Raw genomic sequence first — 23,208 nt, forward strand, 5'->3', positions numbered from 1 at the left:
TGGACAGCTAAAGAGGTAAACATTAAATGCTGAGTGAGTTATTCCACTTTATAGCAGGTTCCCAAGTGTGATATGTTGATAGTGTACTGCGGATAAAAAAACATAAAAGCTAGATCATACCCATTAGCTATTTACACCTCATTAACTAAGTCAATATACTCACACCACATTATCACTCAGCTGAGAGGAGTCCAAAGGATTTATTTGCATTTAAATTAGGTATTCATATTTCCCCTTAAGGATTTAAAGCCTACTCCGGTGACATCAGGAATTTCCCACCCCTCCTATGTCCTTGGCAAAATATGAGCTTTTCTGACTCTGATGAGATACTTTATAAGTAAGCGAATATCCACTCCTACTCAAAATGGGATATATAGCGTTTCAAGGAAAGTACAGTATACAGCACTTTATTTTCTTCTTGAAAGCTCAACCTTCTTGACATCTCTGGTCGTGGAAACTTCAGCAGTGAATGAGCTCGTCACTGCATTCAACGCACAGCCCTCAGAGTGCCACCCATATAAGAAGCCCACACTATCATTCTGTTATTGAATATGCGGCCTGATCATCAGTGTGAATTATGTGTGTACATCTTTTACATAATCAGCAATACAGAATCAATAGACATACTAATCAAGGGCAGCAAGTATTGAGTGGGAGCGCCCACTAGCCATCAGTTATCCTTGCCTCGGGAGGTAGACAGCCACAACCCTTGCGAGGGTTACCGTCATCCATCAAAAGTTTGTGACACGGAAACGAATCCTGAAGTATCTGGAGCTCCGCCAATTCCAAAGAACAACCTTGAAGGCGTCACGGAGCGTGCAGACTAACAAATGTTAACTGATTAATACCATTCAAGTGAGCAAGTCTCACTGTACAGTTTACTCTTGTTCTACACAATATATGCTATGCTCAACCTCTGGAAGGAGATAACACTTTAGCAAATACAAATCCCGACGTTTGAATTACAATTTAAATGGAAATGTATGATTTAAGTTCAGACCTATAAACAGGTCTTAAGTGTCAATGCAATCTAAATTCAACAAGACCAATAATGGATTTTTAGAAAGATTACTCACCTGGAACAAGATTAAGACACCACTAATACCTATTTAATTAAAGAAAAGGCAAAAATCCCTCACACCCGGAGATAAATGACTGAATTAGAAGGCAGAGCATGTTCACCGAACAACAACGCTTTCCTGTGCTCACAACGACTCACTATCAGGATTTCATTATCAATTCTAAGACCCGGCTCAAAATTAAATATCTTTTGACCTTCACGCTGAGTCAAAACAATTAACTATGGCACTGATTTATTTGATTTTGTGAGAAACTAGCAGCTTATTGAGGCTCCCATCACCAAATATCTGTACCGGCAGACCCGCGCTTTTGTCAGTCTTCAACAAATGTCCTAATTAACTAGTCTAGTCTGAAAAGTAAAATGGAAATGGAAAAGTTCCCATTCCATGACCGTTTGCATGGAATAAAAAAAAAATCACTGTAGTCCACAAAGATATGCAGCAGTTGATTAGTAATTGATCAATAACACAAAAAGTGTTTGACGTGTTTGCAACTGTGAGTGTGACTTTGGTTTACATTTGTTTGGTCGACCGACATTTACAAGACAGCAGAAGGAGAACTACCATCGACTGATAAAACAAGATGCTGAGGTAAATACAATCGTTCAAATGGAGGGAGCAAAATACTTCTTTCATAAGCGCAAAGCAGAAAAGCACACAAAAATGAGCTTCTTTTGTGATGTGTGGTTGAAAAGCACTGGGCAGGCAAAAGACGTTGCTGCCGGTGAAAGCGCTATGGTTACCGGTAGCACCGAACAAAACCCTAATACCCTGTTCTATCCTGTGTTTCACTTCCTGCTGTTGGTCATGAAATGTAAAATGCGTTTTAAGCAACATCTATCCTCTGAGAGAGGCCGTGATGTATAAATGCTCCACAAAAAAGAAGAAGAAAAAAAAACCCCACACGCTTCAAGTAGACCTTGGGGTAGAAGCACTGCTCAGAAACATTAAGGGAATACTTACATCACACATCAGATCTTGATGGGTGAAATATTCAAGTTGAAAATCTTTCCTGGCGTGCACTGTCATTTTTACTTTTTTAGATCAAAATGATGGGACAGCGATCAGTAGAAACCAAACTCCCTTTGAAGCCTGGATACAAACCCACACCAAAAATAAATTAAATGTTCTCTTAATTTGTTTTTTGAGAAGCAGATTTTGCTTTTGCTAAAATGTTTGTGTAGTATTTAGAATATGACAAACTATGCTGAATGGTCTTTCCCCATACAACCCTCCCATTCACCTGGGCTTGGGGACCCACATTAGGGGTCCACTACCGCTAAGAATGAGTTTGCGCCTCCTTCTGATCCCAAACAGGAGGCCTTCTGTGCATAAGTCAAATGTGTTAGCCACTACAGCATGGAGCCACATGAGTAAACTATTGATGTTTCTCACATGACGTCAAGCGCACATTGCCTGAGATTTGTCTCCCACACTGGGAGTAACACAGTCACCTGTTGCTAGGGTGACAAGTGTATTCCCCAACTGGTTGACAGCGGTTCCTCAGGGTTGCTGGTGCAATGCAACCTGCAAATGGAGACTGGAGAATGGTTTCCCTTCAAAGTAAAAGTTGTGCCAGTCATGTGGTTGGGTTCAGTCACAGAAAAAACTACGTGCTACAGACACTCACACGTTACCTGAATTATTTTTATATTTCGATTTCCCATTTCTGCAGTAGTTCGCTAAAATTAGGTTACAATGAAAAACATTTTTGATTCACATTATGTGAATCATCTGTGATTTCTCTAACAGGCTGGTCAGTGCAGATTTAAACTTCACTCAAACAAACGGTGGTCAACAAAGGGTGGTTGTTGTGGAATATTTCCAGGTTTGAATTGATGTGCATTCTGTGCGCTAATGAGCATTTACTGTGTCTGTGGTATCGACTGTGCAGCGTGTATGTGTGTGGTAATGACAGAAGTGTCACCATGTGCAATTGTGTGACTTAGTGATGTATTTTTAATAGTCTGTGGAAAACAATGAATGCTCTGTGGCGAAAACAAAAGGTCTCTAGCATTTAAGATAGCATTTCCTTTAGTGGGATCAGTTGTTTGGTCTTTTTGTGAGGTTTGTTAACATGAAAAATGCAGCATATCATCCAATCCTCAAATGACATATTTTGTTGAGTTACGTCTACAGTTATGCATGTAATGAAAGTTCCTCCAGTTATGATCAGGATGACTAGCTGTTCGCAATTATCCGTAGTTTCTGTTCCAATTCTAATTTTTTTCTCATGCTGTTTTTGAAAGTTGTTTCATTTTCTTTGTGCCTTGCGTTGCCCCGGTCTGTCTCTCACTGCTCTGTGTCAAATCTAGTTCTTTCTTTCAGTGTAGTCTTTCATTTCATTTGATTCCTGCTTTATTTTGAAGGTTAGTTCCTCTTGTGGCTTTCTCTTTCTTTTTTACGTCCTTTCTTTGTTCAACCTTGTTATTGTCACGATTGACTTCACCTGTACCTTGATACATGCATGGTTTCTTTCAGTCTTTGTGTGCCTGCCTAGTGTTCCTGGATTGTATTGCTTTTAGATGTGGTTTAAAAATTGGACAAACTTGTGTTATAGTACATTGTTTTTATTATTGTTTCTGTAAGTAACAATAGGACTCCTTCCCTTTACCTTCATGTCCCCAGCGCTGAAGTTTCCTTCACAGTTTCATCCTCTTTCTACGGTATACACTCTAGTTATGCTTCATCTTTTTCCACAGGAAATCAATTATAGTAAGGACATGTTTTCATGACAGTGCACGATTACACTGAAGATGGGGCAAACTTTAAATCTCTTGACTTTTGACCTTTTTGATTGTAGCAGATGTGCATTTATATGGCTCCAAATGATTACGCTCATTTTGGCTCTGACGGGTGCAATTAGCACTGGGCTTATTAGAGGAGCGAGTCAGTTCAGACCCTGTCTTGTGTCAAAATCACAGTCAAATTATGCGTAAAACTAATTACCATCAAAAGGTCATGACCTTTACTGGAGGAAAAAATATTGCTGTTAGGTGCTGAAACACAACTTATACCTGCACTGTGTGCATCTGACTAGGAGTCTGCAGGAGGACCTCACTCATATCCTTTACTTCCCTTGAATTTCTATAAAGAATTGCATGACACTCTAAAGTAATACCAGTTGCCCTTTAAATTATTCGCTTGAACCTTTACCATTCAATCATGCAGTGGAGTTAATTAAGCTATACCAAGAGTAATAAAGAAGATAGATGACATTCGGTCATACACGCACACGCCGACTCTGTGACAACAACTGCAGGTTGGTAAGGTCAGAGTCCGACAATTGATGGAACTGTCATCCTATCATAGTGGAAATTCACCAGCAGAATCAGATCACGGATTGACCTCCTGCTGGTCCAAGGAACTAAATAAATGGCCTGAGGCACATTGGTGGCCTTGTCCCCAAACACCAAACCTCAAAATCTAATCTGAGCTAGTGATCACTCTTTTGCCTTTAATGTCATGATTTACTCCTGTCAAATAACTGGCACATAAAGTAGGCACTTATTGACTCAGTCCTGCTAGAAATATGAGGTCCAGAGGCTTGTCAGTTAGACTCATCAAGATCCATCAAACAATCTGTCGTCCTCCTGGTCGGAAATCAGTATGATAGGGCCATTAAAAAAACATTAATCTGCAAAAGTGATGGTGCTGACTTTGCATTTCTTCATGAGTGGGTGTGCTGTTTTTGTTCTCTGAAGTAACGGAAAGTAAAGTTTCATCAGCTAACCCTTGGTGCTCCTTAATGGCTACTTTCAGCTGCTCTGCGTTTCCGAAGAGGCTATAAAACTTTGTGACAGGCCTGTGATACAGTTGAGTATCACTCGATGAAGTTCACATCTAACCAATGACAGTGATACTGAGGTGAGTGAGTGAGCATATCCTGAACTTTTCTGTTGCTAAGCTGTTTTTGCCACTGTTTTCCTTAGCTCATGTTAGCTAGAAGTTTACTGGAAATTTACTTTGCTTTGATGTGGAAGAAACCTAACCTTTTCAGATTAAGGAAATTTGTAAATAATCTCATATGAAGTTTAACAAACTGTTTACCAGAGGGTAAATGTGACTTCTAGGACACGCAAGTGTAGCATTAGCTGCCATAATTTTTAGCTAACAACTATGTACTGTTATCTAGGTTTGTATGAGATGGTCTGTTGTCTAATGTCTGATCCACATTACTAACTCTGACAATATTACAAATAAATAAGCACATTTAAGCTAATGCTGTTGGGCTATAGAGGGTTAAAAGAGATTGAATGGTCACTTAGCTAATAAGCCATTAGCATAAAACCAATGTTAATGCTCAAACTTGGCTAAGAAGTTTAGTTGAGTCTGCAGAACGTACAACCAAGACCCGAACCTTCCACTTCATCACTGTGCCTGTACTCCAAGACACCTCAGAGGAAAACCTTGATCTTTTTCCTCCACTGCAGTGAGTTTAGCGCTTGCTGTTTGCCTACTGTGCAGCCATTTATAGAGTAAACGCCAGTCAACACACAAATAGCACCTCAGAGATAACTTTCTCCATGTTAAACATGTCATGAAGAGCAGCCCACTATGTTATCCTTGTTTGTGACTGACATGTTTTTCTCTTTCTCCCTCTACTTTTACTTTTTTATTTCTCCAATGGAAGCCAAGAAGGCTCAAATGCTCGCCTAAAGAAAATAGAAAAAAATAAACTCACATGCGAAGGTTAGACTGGCCTCTCGGCTAACGATGGTCCCGAAAGAGTTGGAGGCGAGGCACTGATACGTTCCAGCATCTTGGTCTTTGTTCAGATGGCTGATTCTGAGGTTGCCCCCAGAAAGGCTGTAGTGAGATCCAGTTTTGGGATTTATTTCCGTGCCGTTCAGTCTCCATCTAAAAAAGAGAGAGAGAAAAATGAACATGTAAATTTAACTAATTAAACACTGTTCAGTGTAGACTGGGGCAATGGAAGTACGCCAGAGCACAAGAAGAAGAAGCAGAACGTGACTTGTATATTTGATTGTTTTTCAACAAGAGAGAAATGAAAGGTGGAGAGGACCCAGAAATCATGCCCTCCAGCTTAGTGTTAATCTAAGCAGCAGTGAACCACTATGGTGCCAAGGACTTGACTCCCTGAGAATAGATAGCATTTCAGGCCATCCATCTTGCCAGACCCCAGTCAGACCGCATAAAAATCCTGCTTAATCATTATGGTACAACAATTAAAACGATGCCTGCAAGCTCGCCTTCACACTCGTACATTCTAGACCCTTCCACTTGATTATCATTGGTGTTAGGAGTGGGTGACTGGGCGGGACCAACGAAGGGTATAATTCACTTAAAATGGCAACAGACTCTCCAATCTCTCCACACAGATGCACCTTATTAAAGAAACACAGGTGGGAGAAAAATCAGTCATTTCAGAAAAATGGCTTCAAGCCATAACTCGCTTCAACCAAGGCAAGAAAACCTAAAACAGACAGAGAAACGAGCTCATACATTGCCATTTGTTATTGATGTTGTATAACTATCTCAGCTGTAAAAAGGTACAGCACAGATAAACAAGCCTGAAAAGAAGATTTAATATGGCATTGGTTAATGGACTACCCGGATCTGATTTGGGCTTTGAGGGGTTTTGTAGCTGATTATTTCTTTGAGGAGTTTTAAAATTTCTTTTGCTTTGATTTAAAAAAAAAGTTTCTCTGAACGACTTCCCATTCAGCTGGAAAAGCAGAGCATTGTTTTCCGCTGAAAAAAGAAAGCAGCTTTGATGTGAAAAAAGGGGCTTTGCTAAAGCCCCTTTTGTACAAGAGACAGAAGTTGCACAAAGCTGTTTGGGGGTACTGTCTTAACTTTCCCTGTTATGCCAATTTGGAGCCTTTGAGGCATAATAACCTTTCTAAGAAAGCACTGATAGTGGCGTTGTGGAATTTTCTTGCTGTATTATGTCTTTTGTAGCATAATGTGGCTTATAGAATACACTCGTTTGCCTTCAGTGGCAGGGAAATCCAACTTATGTGGTCCCCTGGACAAAGACACCTGTAGGTACAGAGCTTCCATATGAAACAAGTAGGAGCTGTTTACATGAGAAACAGTGTCGGGTTGTGCTCCTTAGCCGCCTACCCACCTACACACACACACACACACACACACACACACACACACACACACACACACACACACACACACACACACACACACACACACACACAGCCACAGCAGAATAGTTGTTGGCTGGGGCATTGCTGCACTCACAAAGAGCGTCTGCAGACTTTTATTCTTTTAATAGACCAAATGTGTAGCACAATGGTCTTTCATGGCACTCCTCCAGTTCACTCATAAGTAAGTGCACACTCTCAAGAGCCTTGTTACTACACACAATAGAGAAGAGCCTGAGGAGGGGCGGCTGCGGTCTCACAGGACTACAGCAGAGATTCATTTGCAGCTGAAGCGGAACAAACTAAAATCAACATAAATATGTCCCGGCTAAGTCCCACCTTCGAGTGGAACAGGAGCTGAACGGATGGGCAGTGTGAGGCGACGCGGCAAAAACCTCAATATCGCCCTCTGATAGCGGCTTCCTGTGAGGCTGAAAAGGCATCCCATCAAATATGAAAGCAGCCTTTTCACAGTCGTAATTGCTCGGAGAGGCTTGGCATTGTATTTGCAGTCAAACGGCTTAATCGGTGACAGCTTGAAAAACCAAACGCTGCAAAAGATTTTCCCTGCCAGCCGTCGATTCGCCGCTTTATCTGGGCCTTTCGAAAACATTAGCCTGGATAGCTAATTGAGCCTGGAAAATGTTTTGATGTATCTGAGTGAGTAATCATGTCTCTTGTTGAAAATGAAGAATTTACCCAGTCAGAGGCAGACATTGTGTATTCCTAAATGCGCCATGTTGTGTGGTCGTTAAACATAGTAGTAGTTAAGGATAATTGCCCGCCCAAAGCCGCCGTTGTTCTTTTGTGACAAATTATACAGCCTGTGACAGCTCTTGTCACTTTAAGCCAATTAGAACTTTAAACTTTAAGTGGCAGATATTCAAATATTTCTGTATAACACCAGATAAAGCCGGCGCGGGGACCACAATAGAAGGTAGCGTGGCGGGAGAGGCGACGCTCGTCATGGTGCCACTGAGTATCCTCCACGGGTAGCAGAGCAACAGATTACATCAAACACATGTAAACTCAATTAATAATTCTATTTACAGTGATTTATGATGGCAAACAGGCCACAACAGCAGTTCCATTTGTTAGGCACATGCTTTATCCAATCATGTAACAACAGGCCGTGCACACAGTGGCATAATACCACACCATCTGGCTTATGAGGCTGTTAATGTTAGGCGGTCTGTTCTTTTTCTTAAGCCCGGTGCTTAAAAGTGCTTAAAAATTACTACTTTGTGTTACGGCCATGCAAACATCACACCACCGTGGGACACTATAAAGTTTTAAATTACACACTCTTGGATTAGAAATGGAAAGAATATCTCCTCGTCATCTGAGGTGTGGCGTAAACTATAAATAATTTACAGGTGTTTAAAAAAATGACAGGAAAACATGCCTGCGTGTGATTCAGAGCTCCAGAGCTTTAAATACCTCCTGACTAGCTTATGTGCTTTTTCAAAAGGTGTTGTGAGTCTGTTCTTTATCGGACGGTGCTCTCTGTTTTGTTCGGTGAACTGTAACACGGCCCACTTAGTCTCCAGATTTGATTCCTCTGTGGCTGTTTATGCAAAGGTCAAACCACAGAACGACTAGGAGAGTTTGTAGCTGAACACCACTTTGGTATTGACACTGCGAACCTCGCTTATCTGCTGGCCTGCAATTACGTGGGCGCCCAGCAGTGATATACTTGAATAGAATAGAATAGAATAGAATAGAATAGAATAGAATAGAATAGAATTCAACTTTATTGTCATTGCACATGCACAGGTACAGGGCAACGAAATGCAGTTTGCATCCATCCAGAAGTGCTTTAGTGATATAGGTATATTACAATATATATTAGCAATAGTATAGATATGTAAGTATATTACAGAAATGGGTCTATTATGGTATGTTATAATGTACACGGTATGAAGTATGTTGTGAATATTCTATAACTAAGTATGTACAGGCTGTAGTGAGTACAAGCTATGAACAGGATATAAATATGAAAAACTATACAGAATATGAAATAAATAACTTTACAGAAATCTGAGATATACAGCTATACAGAAATGGGAACTATGCAAGTTGTAAACAGTTGTAGGATTAAAGATTATTGAATGTACAGAATGATTATTTACACAGAGCTATACAGTAGTGCAGTTAAGATAAGTGAGGGTGTAGATAGTTTCTACAGAGGCTATATAAAGTGCTAGTGGTTGTGAGTGGTGGTTCACTCCATGTTATTATTGTGTGTTTGAGGGTACAGTTGTCCATTGTGTGTGTGTATGTTCAGTCCATGAGTTTAACGTGGGTCAGATGTCAGGAGGCAGAGTTCAGGAGTCTGACAGCTGTGGGGAAGAAGCTGTTCCGGTACCTGGTGGTCTTAGTCCGGAGGCTCCTGTGGCGCCTCCCAGAGGGCAGGAGGGTGAAGAGTCCATGTGATGGGTGACTGGGGTCTTTGATGATTTTCCCAGCCCTTTTCAGACACCGCTTCCTGTAGATGTCTTTTATGGCAGGAAGTGGTGCTCCGGCGATGCGCTGGGCAGTTTTCACGACCCTCTGCAACGCCTTCCGGTCCGAGGCAGAGCAGTTCCCGTACCAGACTGTTATACAGTTGGTCAGGATGCTCTCGATGGTGCAACGATAGAAGTTCACCAGGATGTCTGAGGACAGGTGGTTCTTCCTCAGAGTCCTCAAGAAGAAGAGGCGCTGGTGAGCCTTCTTGACCAGCTTGGAGATTTTGAAGATTTTGAAGGCATTGAGGCCAAAGTTTGAATATTAGAGGTGGAAGCTACAGCACCTGGATGTTCTGTGTGGGTTCCCAGTCATCCGAGTCATGGTTGTCTCGAGAGCTTGAAAAACAACCGGTTCCCAACCTGAGCCTCCCTGAGCCTGGTTCTGTCGGAGGATTCTTCCTGTTAAAAGGGAGTTTTTCCTTCCCACTGTCGCCAAAGTGCTTGCTCATAGGGGGTCATATGATTGTTGGGTTTTTCTCTGTATGTATTATTGTAGGCTCTACCTTACAATATAAATCCCCTTGAGGTGACTGTTGTTGTGATTCGGTGCTTTATAAATAAAACTGAATTGTTCTAGAACTGAAGAAGCTTCCTGGAGGAGGGGCAAAAAATCTTCAAAGATCTAAAGAAGTCCAGTGTTCCACTTTTTAGGCTCTAAAGAATAGCACCTGAATACTCAAGTGTCTTTTTCCCTCAGTCCATAAGATAAGATAAGATAACCTTTATTAGTCAAGTATAATTAGAATCAGAATCAGAAAGGGTTTTATTGCCAAATGTTGAGCAGGTTTACATCCATCCATCCATTCGCTTCCGCTTATCCTTTTCAGGGTCGCGGGGGGCGCTGGAGCCTATCCCAGCTGTCATAGGGCGAGAGGCGGGGTAAGGTTTACAACATTAGGAAATCATCATTTTTTTATTTTTTATTCCTATTTATTCTATTTATCCCCTTTGTATATTTTATTTATATTTGTCTCTGTATTTATATATGTGTGTGTGTGTGTGTGTGTGTGTGTGTGTGTGTGTGTGTGTGTGTGTGTGTGTGTGTGTGTGTGTGTGTGTGTGTATATATATAACAGTTCTGTAACTGTAACTTTGGTCGTTGCTGTGCTTTTTTTGGAAGTCGAATTTCCTAGAGGAACCCACCCGAGGGATTAATAAAGTTCTATCTTATCTTATCTTATCTTATCTTACTGCTGTGGCTGTGAGATGGCCAAGAAGTTAACCTTGACTAGGATGGATTTCCATTACAAACCCTTTTGGATCGGGATATTTCTACTCTTGTTACCAAAAACTGAACCAGTCAGTGTTTTCTTTTGGAGCAATATTCAATCAGAAAGTTCTTCAAAGAAAAAAGAAAAACACAAAAAATGCCACAACTGATTTATAAGTGGCTGATCTGGTCAAGTCAGTTTTTGTGCCGCTCTGCACCATTTCATGCACTCTTCCTCTTTTTAAAATGCTTCAGGCTTGGCCAGTGTTGGTTCCTCAACTTAAAAACGATGCTCCTGGTTGTAACCAGCCGTAATCGCCAGTGATGATTCTTGACATCTAAGTCAGATCAGTTTGGCACAGACATTAATGCCTGCTCTACGTATGAGATCAGGCCCCTTTTTAAATCACGGGAGAGCTGGACCTAAGTGGAGTGATTGAAAAGGGGTCCAGCTGTGCACAAGGTTACAGCCTTGAAGGGAGATTAGCTAAATGGTGGTTTTTATTTATTTTTACGGGCAGACTCACCTTGCAAATGTAATAAGGTACATGCGAAAGCACCAGTCTGTCAGCACGAGTAGGTGCAGTTAGTGCAATAGACTCAGCTGATGATGGGTGTATTTCATTCGCGTCAGACAGAGCAGGTTAGCTGTATTTTCGGTGTTTATGCACCAAGTTAAGGAGCTGCTGTATTTATTTGCAGTGTTTAAGTTTCTGGATCACTAATAAAGATTTAGGTCTTTTTGTCGAGTATGCTGTGTAATAGTAATTTCAATCAGCTGGGGTTGCAGTTATTCTTTCATACTTTAAATATCACTTTTAGAACCCAGAGTGCAGAGTGACGTGTCAATTTTCTCATCTAACTCTTACAAGGAAGAAAGTCTGTTTTCGAGAAGTGTCTGATTATTAATGCTGTGTTGCTATATTATTATTATCGGCATGTTTAACCACACGCTTGAGTGCCTGAAATTCGATTTATTAGCTACAATCTTCCTCTCCTCTTCATCTGGATTTGCTGCAGACAACACTGTGCACATGTCTCTGCTCCATGTAAACACTGCGGCACGAGCTGTCAGAGTTTACAGCTGTGTGACACGCAATTAATGAACTTTGAGTATGATTTAGTTCCTGTCTGTGTGTGTGTTGCAACACGTCTCTAAGAGGCAGCGGCAGCTCTGACAGGACCACACAGCGACCTTGACAGGAAACAGCTGATTAGGTCATTCTCTAAGCTGGCTAAGTCCCAAGTATTAAATGTACTACTGCTTCCAAATGGCTCTACAGTAATTTCAGTCAGCAAATACAATAGATTTCAACTTTTACTTACAACGAAACAACCTTTCAATAGACTAATGGTGGAGGTGAGGAGGAAATAAAGAGAGACATAAAAACAGGGAACTCTTTGAACTCTGCAGCAGAGAGAAGACGTCTGAGAGGAGAGCAAGTGGAGATTAGCATGCATTCACAGACTACAGATTGGCAACACATGTTTCCGGCAGGGGGTAGAAGGAAAAATCCACTGTAAAACAGAATTTATGTAATATATGCCTATGATCCTGATCAGCTTAGACTTGATTTTTCATGGATGAACAAGTAGAACCAGAACCAAGACTATGTTGTTGATGCATCAGGAGAGTAATCCTAAGAGCGGTTACATTCACAGTGGACAGCAGCTGGAGTTCCACATCTGTACACCTGTACAAGGTATGCACACCTCTTTTAACTATCAGGAATATGCTCAACATGTAAGGCGTTTAAACATGTTCTGAATCCACGATGGCCAAATCTAATTCACTGTCAATGGAACAACTTCGGGCTTTGCTGATTAGAAACTTGCTGCTTTCTGGTTCACAGACGACATGTATGTGTGAGGATAATGTGTGAGGATAAGTCTCGTGTAATTATTTACTCATCAGTTGAGCCTTTGGAATTTGTCACGTGTGATATTTGATTTGTACTTTTAAAAGACGTCACTATCACTGCCAAATTGACAAAATATTATGAGATTAGACCTTTTTCTCTTTTTATTTATGGGTTCCTACCCTGAACATCACATCTTTGTACCCCAGAAACAAACAGCTTTGATTCAAAGCAGTAAGAAGAAGGATATATTGCACTTTCTGTAAAAAATATATTATTATCAGGGAAAAAGATCAAATGTCCACAGACTAAATAACGGTTCTACGAAGAGGGGAGACATGGAGATAACAGGTGTTAACAAAAAGCAAACTGCCTTTTAGCGCAAAGAATCAGGTGACTGTTCTGTACAGAAATGCAAGTGTGCTGCAGGATTTGTGGGCACACGAGTTTTGCCACAGTCCTCTCTCAGTGGCATTTTCAGCTGCCAAAATGCGACGGGGACTGCTGAAGACAAAATGGAGACATTTGTCCGCGACATGATGTCAAAAAATTGAAAGATATTGAGACTATCACTTGTATAAAAGCATGCAGCATCAACAGGGAGAGGAGGAAGAGAGAGATAAAGGACTGCAGTCACGCACTCACCGGTACATGGGAGGTGGGCTTCCCTCGGCCTCGCAGCTGAACACCACCTCTCGGTTTTTCTCCACATTCTCCACAGGATACACGATGCTGCCAGGCTGCTTGGTAAAGACGGGGCTCTGTAGGACGCTGCTCTCTGTGGGACAGCAAGGAAAGACAAAACTTATCCACCAGCCTGTTTGCCAAGCAGCCAATTAGTCAGCGGCAGAAACAGGTTATTGCTGCTTTAAGTCTTTGAGAGGGCAAAACCACAAAGCAGGCAAAACATATCAATTTGAACTGCCTGTCACGACACCGAGCACAGGGAAGAATGATTTGAAGTAAGACGTGTCTTCAGCTTCTATTTAGGTGGTAATAGGGTATAGGGATAGATTTATGTTGGACTATTATCGAGAAAAATGTTTGCATTTGCTTCAGACAACTCATTTTTATTTGTTAATTTATTTATTTGCCCAGTGATGTTAGGATCATTTACCCCTGCAGAGGTGCAATCAGTCAGTTTCTCTTTGTTGTAAATGGCACAAAAGAAGTCTTAGTTACTTCGTTAAAGCAGCCGTTAAGGCCGCTTGAGGAAAGCAATTCGTATTTCTTTGTTGCAAATCGCAACCAAAGTCAGTCGGAATCAGTCGGTTCCATCTGATATCAGTGAGCTCAGGTTTTTATGGAGAGGTGCTATTTTATATTGAATGTTTTGCCAAATTGCAAAGAATAATGGTTCTGTAAAAAAGTAAAAAACCCCAAAACAAAACAAAAAAAACCCTCTAAAAGCAAAGAAAATCATTTTTAATTTATAAGCCTGTCTCTTTTTAGACGTCTGGGCTCATAGCCGCTAAAAACATTTAACCTGAACACTGTTGCTGGTAGAGTGACTGAAGGAATTTCTTTTCTTTTCTTTGTATATTGTAACCAAACAAAAGACAGACTGCAGAACAGCTTGTGACATCAAACATTTACAATGAAGGTACACAAGGCTAAAATTGTGAGATAAATTATGGAGGTGTATTTCACATCTGATGTGCTGTTGGGAGTGTACATATATATACAGTGGGGCAAAAAAGTATTTAGTCAGCCACCGATTGTGCAAGTTCCCCCACCTAAAATGATGACAGAGGTCAGTAATTTGCACCAGAGGTACACTTCAACTGTGAGAGACAGAATGTGAAAAAAAAAAAAATCCATGAATCCACATGGTAGGATTTGTAAAGTATTTGGTCAATAACAAAAATACAACTCAATACTTTGTAACATAACCTTTGTTGGCAATAACAGAGGTCAAACGTTTACTATAGGTCTTTACCAGGTTTGCACACACAGTAGCTGGTATTTTGGCCCATTCCTCCATGCAGGTCTTCTCGAGAGCAGTGATGTTTTGGGGCTGTCGCCGAGCAACACGGACTTTCAACTCCCGCCACAGATTTTCTATGGGGTTGAGGTCTGGAGACTGGCTAGGCCACTCCAGGACTTTCAAATGCTTCTTACGGAGCCACTCCTTTGTTGCCCGGGCGGTGTGTTTTGGATCATTGTCATGTTGGAAGACCCAGCCTCGTTTCATCTTCAAAGTTCTCACTGATGGAAGGAGGTTTTGGCTCAAAATCTAACGATACATGGCCCCATTCATTCTGTCCTTAACACGGATCAGTCGTCCTGTCCCCTTGGCAGAAAAACAGCCCCATAGCATGATGTTTCCACCCCCATGCTTCACAGTAGGTATGGTGTTCTTGGGATGCAACTCAGTATTCTCCTTCCTCCAAACACGACGAGTTGAGTTTATACCAAAAAGTTCTACTTTGGTTTCATCTGACCACATGACATTCTCCCAATCCTCTGCTGTATCATCCATGTGCTCTCTGGCAAACTTCAGACGGGCCTGGACATGCACTGGCTTCAGCAGCGGAACACGTCTGGCACTGCGGGATTTGATTCCCTGCCGTTGTAGTGTGTTACTGATGGTGACCTTTGTTACTTTGGTCCCAGCTCTCTGCAGGTCATTCACCAGGTCCCCCCGTGTGGTTCTGGGATCTTTGCTCACCGTTCTCATGATCATTTTGACCCCACGGGATGAGATCTTGCGTGGAGCCCCAGATCGTGGGAGATTATCAGTGGTCCTGTATGTCTTCCATTTTCTGATGATTGCTCCCACAGTTGATTTTTTCACACCAAGCTGCTTGCCTATTGTAGATTCACTCTTCCCAGTCTGGTGCAGGTCTACAATACTTTTCCTGGTGTCCTTCGAAAGCTCTTTGGTCTTGGCCATGGCGGAGTTTGGAGTCTGACTGTTTGAGGCTGTGGACAGGTGTCTTTTATACAGATGATGAGTTCAAACAGGTGCCATTCATACAGGTAACGAGTGGGGGACAGAAAAGCTTCTTACAGAAGACGTTACAGGTCTGTGAGAGGCAGAGATTTTCCTTGTTTGAGGTGACCAAATACTTATTTTCCACCCTAATTTACGAATAAATTCTTTACAAATCCTACCATGTGAATTCATGGATTTTTTTTCACATTCTGTCTCTCACAGTTGAAGTGTACCTCTGGTGCAAATTACTGACCTCTGTCATCATTTTAGGTGGGAGAACTTGCACAATCGGTGGCTGACTAAATACTTTTTTGCCCCACTGTATATGTGTGTGTGTGTGTGTTTAAAGGCATGCACGATTAATAGGTTAAGACAAATAAGAAACAGATATATAGTGTTGCACATAAATGAGAAGGGAACATAACCTCACACTGGTGAAGAGCTGGAAGCAAGGCGAGTCTTGAGGTTGCAGTTTTTAAAGCGACCCCCTGACCAGCATCCTGCTAAGACCCTCAGTCCAGCCCAGAGGCTTCATTATAATACACATACAGTTTCTGATGTTATGTTGCATCAGAACATAACATGGGAGAGTAAGCTGTGCTTGGTACTTTTATAATCCTGTATCTGCTCTTGTGTTTAATCCTTCCAACTCACAAAAGAGATTTCAATTCAGTTCAGTTTTACTTATATAGCACCAAATCACAGTAACTGACACCTCAACCTTTATATTGTGAGGTTAAGACCCTCCAATAATACTGAGAAAACCCCCAAAATTAGGCACGAGCAAGCGATTTGGTGAACGTGGGAATGAAAAACTCCAGGTTAACAGGGAGAAACATCGAGCAGAACCAGGCTCGGGGGGCATCTGCCACAACTGGTTGGGGCTAAGGGGAAGGACAGAGGACAAAATGTCACTGTGGGTTCAGCATGTAGAAAAAAACCCCCGAAACCAAACCTAAACAGATGAAGAAACTGAGATCACGAGCTAATGCTCAATGTTCTGTCACACAGATTGGTTCTTCCTTGGCCTAAGCTCCGCCTCTTTACCTGGTTTTATCATGTAGTTTGGTAGTTCAGGCATAAAAGTGGTTTGACAGACAAACAGCGGTTATGTTTACAGAAACAAACAGCTACATTACAGAGTTTTAAAAAAGAAAGAAAGAAAAACAGAAGAACACAGCGGGTGCACTTTTGTAGCTCAGTCCTCAGTGTTGTTGAAAAATGGGCTATATTTAAGTCTTCTTATTACTACTTCTGATGCATGATTCACACTTCACTGCAGATATCTACATAACGTAGCATTTTCTTAATATTTGAAAAATGGAAGGAAATACAAACCATTAAGTGAAACATGTTAGCTGCCGCCTTGAACCTTGCTTTCTTTTTCTTTTACTTTCAGAAACCACAAGAGAAACTAAGCACAGGTCAACATAAAGTGGAAATTACTTATACTCTGCCTATGTTTTTAATACTTAAAATGTCCATGAAGGTTCTTAGTTTAAGTTTAATGCTTAAGCTATCATTATCCAGGCAATCTAACTAAAGTCTTGATATCAGCAAAGAAATATGAATCATGCTAAGAGCGAACATGTTGCATTTTGGGGCAGATTTAAAGCTGTCAGTCAGTCTGTCTGTTGTGTAGTGTATGTGTGCTGTGATTCAGACACTCTTGAGTTTCACAGTCTACAACAGCTAACGTTTTTCTATTGTTCTTTTATCTGTTTTGCTGATAGAGAAGATGACTCGATTACATCTCCACAGCAACTCTTAGCGGGGGAAGAATGTAAAAGTGGTGGTGACAGGTGCTATACGTATGATTGAATGGGACCAACAACAGTTTATGTCACAGTATTTGTGTTTCAGGTTCTGAATTAATAATCTTTGTTTATTGTTATTCATGGTTTTTGTTATCTTTATTTCTTACGTTCTCACTGATGGTTTGGTTCAAGATGGCGCCGAGTATGGCAGCCTCGTCGCGAGCTCCCCCAAGCAACGGCTTTCTTCTGTGTTTAAATTTACTTTTCCTTTATTTTTTCACGAGCAGCACTTGTCTCCTTGTGTACGACCGACAAACCTTACTGGACATAAAAGACGGTCTTTCTTATAACTTTCCGGAGTTCAAGTTTTGCAACACGGACGCTCCGTTTGCAGACCCCCCATTCATCTCACCTGAGACGCCTTTGTTCTCTGGCCCTGGAGGCCGCAAACGCCGACGCAGAGGGAGAAGATCTGGCGTTCTGGTTCGACTGAGACGGCGCACTTACAGACCACCGTTACCCAGTTTATTACTGGCTAATATGCAGTCTCTGGAGAACAAGCTGTGCGAGCTTCGGGCACGGATCTCATTCCAGCGAGAGATGCGGGACTGCTGCGTGATCTGCCTCACAGAAACCTGGCTATCGGACAAAGTACCGGACTCCGCAATACAACTGCCGGGGTTCTCTGTGCACCGCGCGGACAGGTCACAGGATCTTACTGGGAAAAGCAGAGGCGGTGGTGTGTGTTTCATGATCAACAACAGCTGGTGTGATTATGCGAACGTGCACCCGGTCAAATCCTTCTGCTCACCGGACCTGGAGTACCTGATGATTAAGTGCCGGCCATTCTGGCTACCGAGGGAATTTACAGCAGTGATTATTACGGCTGTTTACATTCCCCCACAAGCCGACACTGACCGTGCACTCAGGGAACTGTACAGCGCGATCAGCAGTGAGGAAACCGCACACCCAGAGGCAGCGTTTATCACAGCCGGAGACTTTAATAAGGGAAACCTGAAGAAAGTCTCACCAAAACTCCATCAACACATCCTTTTCAACACACGTGGAAACCGGCAACTCGACCACTGTTACACCTCTTTCCGGGATGCGTACAAAGCCCTCCCCCGCGCCCCATTCGGCCAATCAGATCACTGCTCCATCCTGCTCCTGCCCGCCTACAGGCAGAAGCTGAAACAGGAAGCTCCAACCCGGAGGGCGGTGCACTGTTGGACGGACCAATCGGAGTCTGCGCTGCGGGACTGTTTTGATCACGCGGACTGGGAAATGTTTCACGTGGCCGCCAGAGACATTGATGAATACACAGACTCAGTCTGTGGATTTATCAGGAAATGCGTGGAAGATGTCGTCCCATCCAGAACAGTCAAATCCTTCCCAAATCAAAAACCCTGGATTAACGGAGATGTTCGCGCGGCACTGGCAGCACGGAGCACCGCCTTTGCCTCCGCGAACACATCGGACTACAAACACGCACATTACCAACTCCGGAAGACAATCAAAGCAGCCAAACGTGAGTACAGGGACAGGGTGGAGCAACAGTTTGACAACCCTCGGAGTATGTGGCAGGGACTAAACACGATCACAGACTTTAGAGGGAAAACCAGCACACCGCAGACCACGGCCTCTCTGTGTGAGGATCTAAACGTATTCTGCGCTAGATTCGACACAGCGAACACCATGAGACCGGACAGTGTGCGCACCGCGGATGACGTCAGTGCGCACACTGTGTCTGAGGAGGATGTGCGGAAGTGCTTCAGGAAGGTGAACGCACGCAAAGCTACTGGTCCGGACGGGATTCCCGGCCGCGTCCTCAAGTCATGTGCGGCTCAGCTGGCTGGAGTGTTCACGCACATCTTCAACCTTTCCCTCTCTCTGTCTGTAGTCCCAGCCTGCTTCAAGATGGCCACCATCGTCCCTGTACCCAAATCCTCCACCATCTCCTCATTGAACGACTGGCGACCTGTAGCCCTGACCCCCATCGTAAGCAAATGCTTCGAGAAGCTGGTCAGGGACTTCATCTGCTCTGCACTACCCTACTCACTGGACCCTCTACAGTTTGCATACCGCCACAACAGGTCCACTGATGATGCCATAGCCCTGACACTACACACTGCCCTGTCACACCTGGAGAAGAGAGACACGTATGTGAGAATGCCGTTTGTAGATTACAGCTCAGCATTCAATACCATCGTTCCCTCGAAGCTGGACAGGAAACTGCAGGATCTAGGACTGAGCAGCTCCCTCTGCAGCTGGATCCTTAGCTTCCTGTCTGACAGACGCCAGGTGGTCAGACTGGGCAGCATCACCTCATCCCCCATCACACTGAACACTGGTGCTCCACAGGGGTGTGTACTGAGCCCTCTCCTGTACTCACTCTACACCTACGACTGCACAGCCACTAACAGCTCCAACATCATTGTGAAGTTTGCGGACGACACTACAGTGGTGGGTCTTATCACCAACGGTGATGAGACGGCTTACAGGGAGGAGGTCAGCGCCCTGACCCACTGGTGTCAAGACAACCATCTCACCCTCAACGTCGCAAAGACAAAGGAGTTAATAGTGGACTTCCGGAGGTGCAGAGAAGTACACACCCCCATCACCATCAACGGCGCTGCTGTGGAGAGAGTGAGCAGCTTCCGGTTCCTTGGAGTACATCTGGCTGAGGATCTTACGTGGTCAGTACACACAAACAAAACAGTGAAGAAGGCGCAGCAGCGCCTCTTCTTTCTCAGGAGACTGAAAAGATTCGGCATGAGCCCCCGCATCCTCAGGACCTTCTATCACTGTGCCATTGAGAGCATCCTCACTGGATGCATCACCACCTGGTATGGCAACAGCACCGCCTACAACTGCAAAGCTCTCCAGCGAGTAGTGCGGTGCTCTGAACGGATAATTGGAGGTGAGCTTCCCTCCCTCCAAGACATCTACAGGAAGCGGTGCCTGAGGAAAGCGGGGAGGATCATCAAGGACTCCAGTCACCCCAGCCATAAACTGTTCAGACTGCTTCCATCAGGAAGGAGGTTCTGCAGCATCCGGTCCCGTACCAGCAGACTGAGAGACAGCTTTTTCCATCAGGCCATCAGACTGCTGAACACGTCATAGACACCTCAGCTTCACTACTGGAACTTCAACATTATGCACTCCACACTGTATATAAATGCCACTTGTTTTGCACATATTCAACTCTGTATATTTTATTATTATTATTATTATTATTATTTTATTTTTATTTTATTTTTATTTTTTTTTTACTATTTAATTTGTAAAAATGTGTATACACACACACACACACACACACACACACACACGTAGGAAAATATTTAGTATACACATCCAGAAATGCATACACTATTATATATTGTACATATATTTATTAGTTTCAGGTTGGCCATTCTTGTATTTTGCTCGTTTGTGTTGTTGTGTTGTTGTGTTTGCACATCTCTGTTGCTTGTGGGGCTCGCACACAAGAATTTCACTCGCATGTGCTGTGCCAGTGTGCCTGCACATGTGATGTGACAATAAAAGTGATTTGATTTGATTTGATTTGATCTCAGTTCTCCCTCCCTCAGTGTTTATCTTAGTCTTTGTTTAGTCTCTGTTCCCGTGTCCCTGTGTTAAGCTTGCATGTCTTGAGTCTGGGTTTCGGTCTGTGCGTCTTCCTGTTTTATTTTGATACTTCCTTTTCCTTTGTATTCGGTTTTGCTTCCTCCCCGGTCTCATTATGTTAGATTAGTCCCAGCTGTGTTTCCCTGCTGTTTCTAATTCCCTTGTTACTCCCTTGTGTATTTAAGCCCTGTGTTTTCCTCGGTCCGTTGTTGCGTCTTTAACCATCATTTACCCTGTCAGTACTGCATGTGTCCTCTGTGCTCCTGACTAATTCCTAGTTCTCTGTTAGTTTTCTAGTTTGAGTTTCACGTTTCCAGTTTCTAGTTTTGTTTTCTTGTATTCGGTGTTAGAGATTTTCCCAGCAAATAAAGCTGCTGCTTTGAGTTTACTTTTCTGTGTATGAGTCCTGCATTTGGGTCCTTGCCTTTGCCACAACACAAACCATGACAGTTTATGAGACAGGCAGGGTGAAGATTCAAAGAGTTGAACAGTATCTGACATTACTTCTAGTACTCTGCAAAGGTACTTTGCTGTAATTTGTGGTCTTGAGCAACACGTCTCCAGGCTAAAAGTTTCCAGAGGAGTGTTGTTTTGTTTGGTTCTTAAGCCAACACTGACCTGCAACTCATTCAATCATAATAAAGGAATGAACCTGAGGTGTGTCTACACATTTTACACCAGTTTTTTTTTTTTACACTAATTATAATTGGTATCCCTAGGCACTTTCTTGCTATTTCTTTAGCTGAATTTGTTCCCATCTATTCAGCTGAATGCATATAAAGCCAGTGATAAATTTGAAATTTGACAGGCAGGAAAGCTTTTTGCAAGAAAACTTGACTTTACAATTTTGTTGAAGAATAAAGGTGGTCATACCAAATCCTGACTTTATTCAAATAATATATATATAAAAAAACAACAACAAATATAAATACAAAGAAATGGTCAGGGACAACATTTCAAACTTGCACTGCAGGAATCTACTGTACATCTTGACCTCCTTCATTAAATACAAAGTAAATGCGTCTCTGGTTCGATCCCTGGCTGGTGTGTGAATGAGGCATGTTGTATAAAGTGAGTGTAGAGTACAACAGTGTTCTATAAGAACCCGCCCATATTTTAGGCCTCCTGTGTGCTTAAAGCAGCACACATACTGATGGCAACCAAAGATTTAGTTTCCCTGACATAAAGAAAAATGTTATAACATGACCTTAAATCTGAATATAAGTAGTGATTATGTTACGTGCCTTAACTCTGGCAGACAGATACTCCTGTAGCCCATTACATGACAAATTTAGAAAAGATGTTCCGACTTACAACCTGTGACATAGAATTACTGTGTAAGAGGAGACTCAATATATGTCTAAGCAGTTACAGTGAAATCACATGAAATCGAGCATTATTTAATGACATGGGGTAGAGATTAGGTCTCAGCACAGTGAGGACAGCAGACACTTCTCATCTTCTGCTGTAAGTTGTGGATAATGAGCTCTACAGCATTCACACACACTGCAGCATACAGCTGAATCATCATCTAAAAGTATGGGACTTGGAGCTGGATGATGACATTAATATATTATCAGGAAGTCAAGTACATCTTTTTTTCCCTTCCCACTTCCTTATTGAGTTTCCATGCCTGTCCGAGTGAAGCAGAATACTGAATCATTGGAGCCTTCCCCGACCAGGAAGTTATCGCACTAATGAACTTAAGCTGTGGGAGATGTGGGAGATTGAACTAAGGTAACACTGGACCACTGCTAACATTTCATTTAAACTGGACATATACATGTATTAGGCACAATTACACAGTTATTTACAACACTAGCTTATCTTCAAATGTATGTCAATATTTCATTTTTAAAAGAATATTGTGATACTCCTGGCTGTAATTTAAACAAGCTTTTTTGAGTACAGCCCAGAAAAGAAAGGCCAAGAGGTTTCTCTCCTGCAGAGGAGAAGTTCATTAGAATTACAGCCTCAGAAACCACAACAACAGCTTGGATTAGAGCTCACATCACCACTTTTCAACTGTTCAAAGGAGAAAACGTGAATCAGGTATTCACAGTTGAATTGGTGCAGCAAAACGACTGCTCAGGGAGACATATG

The 23,208-nt window shown here is 42.4% G+C and overlaps 1 protein-coding gene across 2 annotated transcripts in view; it reads right to left on the reverse strand.

The window, feature by feature from the left end:
* cntn4 (contactin 4) overlaps positions 1–23,208 on the reverse strand; it is a 200,054-nt gene that overhangs the window by 123,977 nt on the left and 52,869 nt on the right. For both annotated transcript variants that reach the window (XM_023153751.2, XM_004567418.4), the window contains exons 3-4: positions 13,429–13,561; positions 5,764–5,939 (exon numbers count right to left, since the gene is read on the reverse strand). In XM_023153751.2, coding sequence (XP_023009519.1) covers positions 5,764–5,939; positions 13,429–13,561 — 309 coding nt within the window. The remainder of the gene's footprint in view (positions 1–5,763; positions 5,940–13,428; positions 13,562–23,208) is intronic.

This window comes from Maylandia zebra, linkage group LG5 (genome assembly GCF_041146795.1).
Source record: "Maylandia zebra isolate NMK-2024a linkage group LG5, Mzebra_GT3a, whole genome shotgun sequence".
NCBI classification, from domain to species: Eukaryota; Metazoa; Chordata; class Actinopteri; order Cichliformes; family Cichlidae; genus Maylandia; species Maylandia zebra.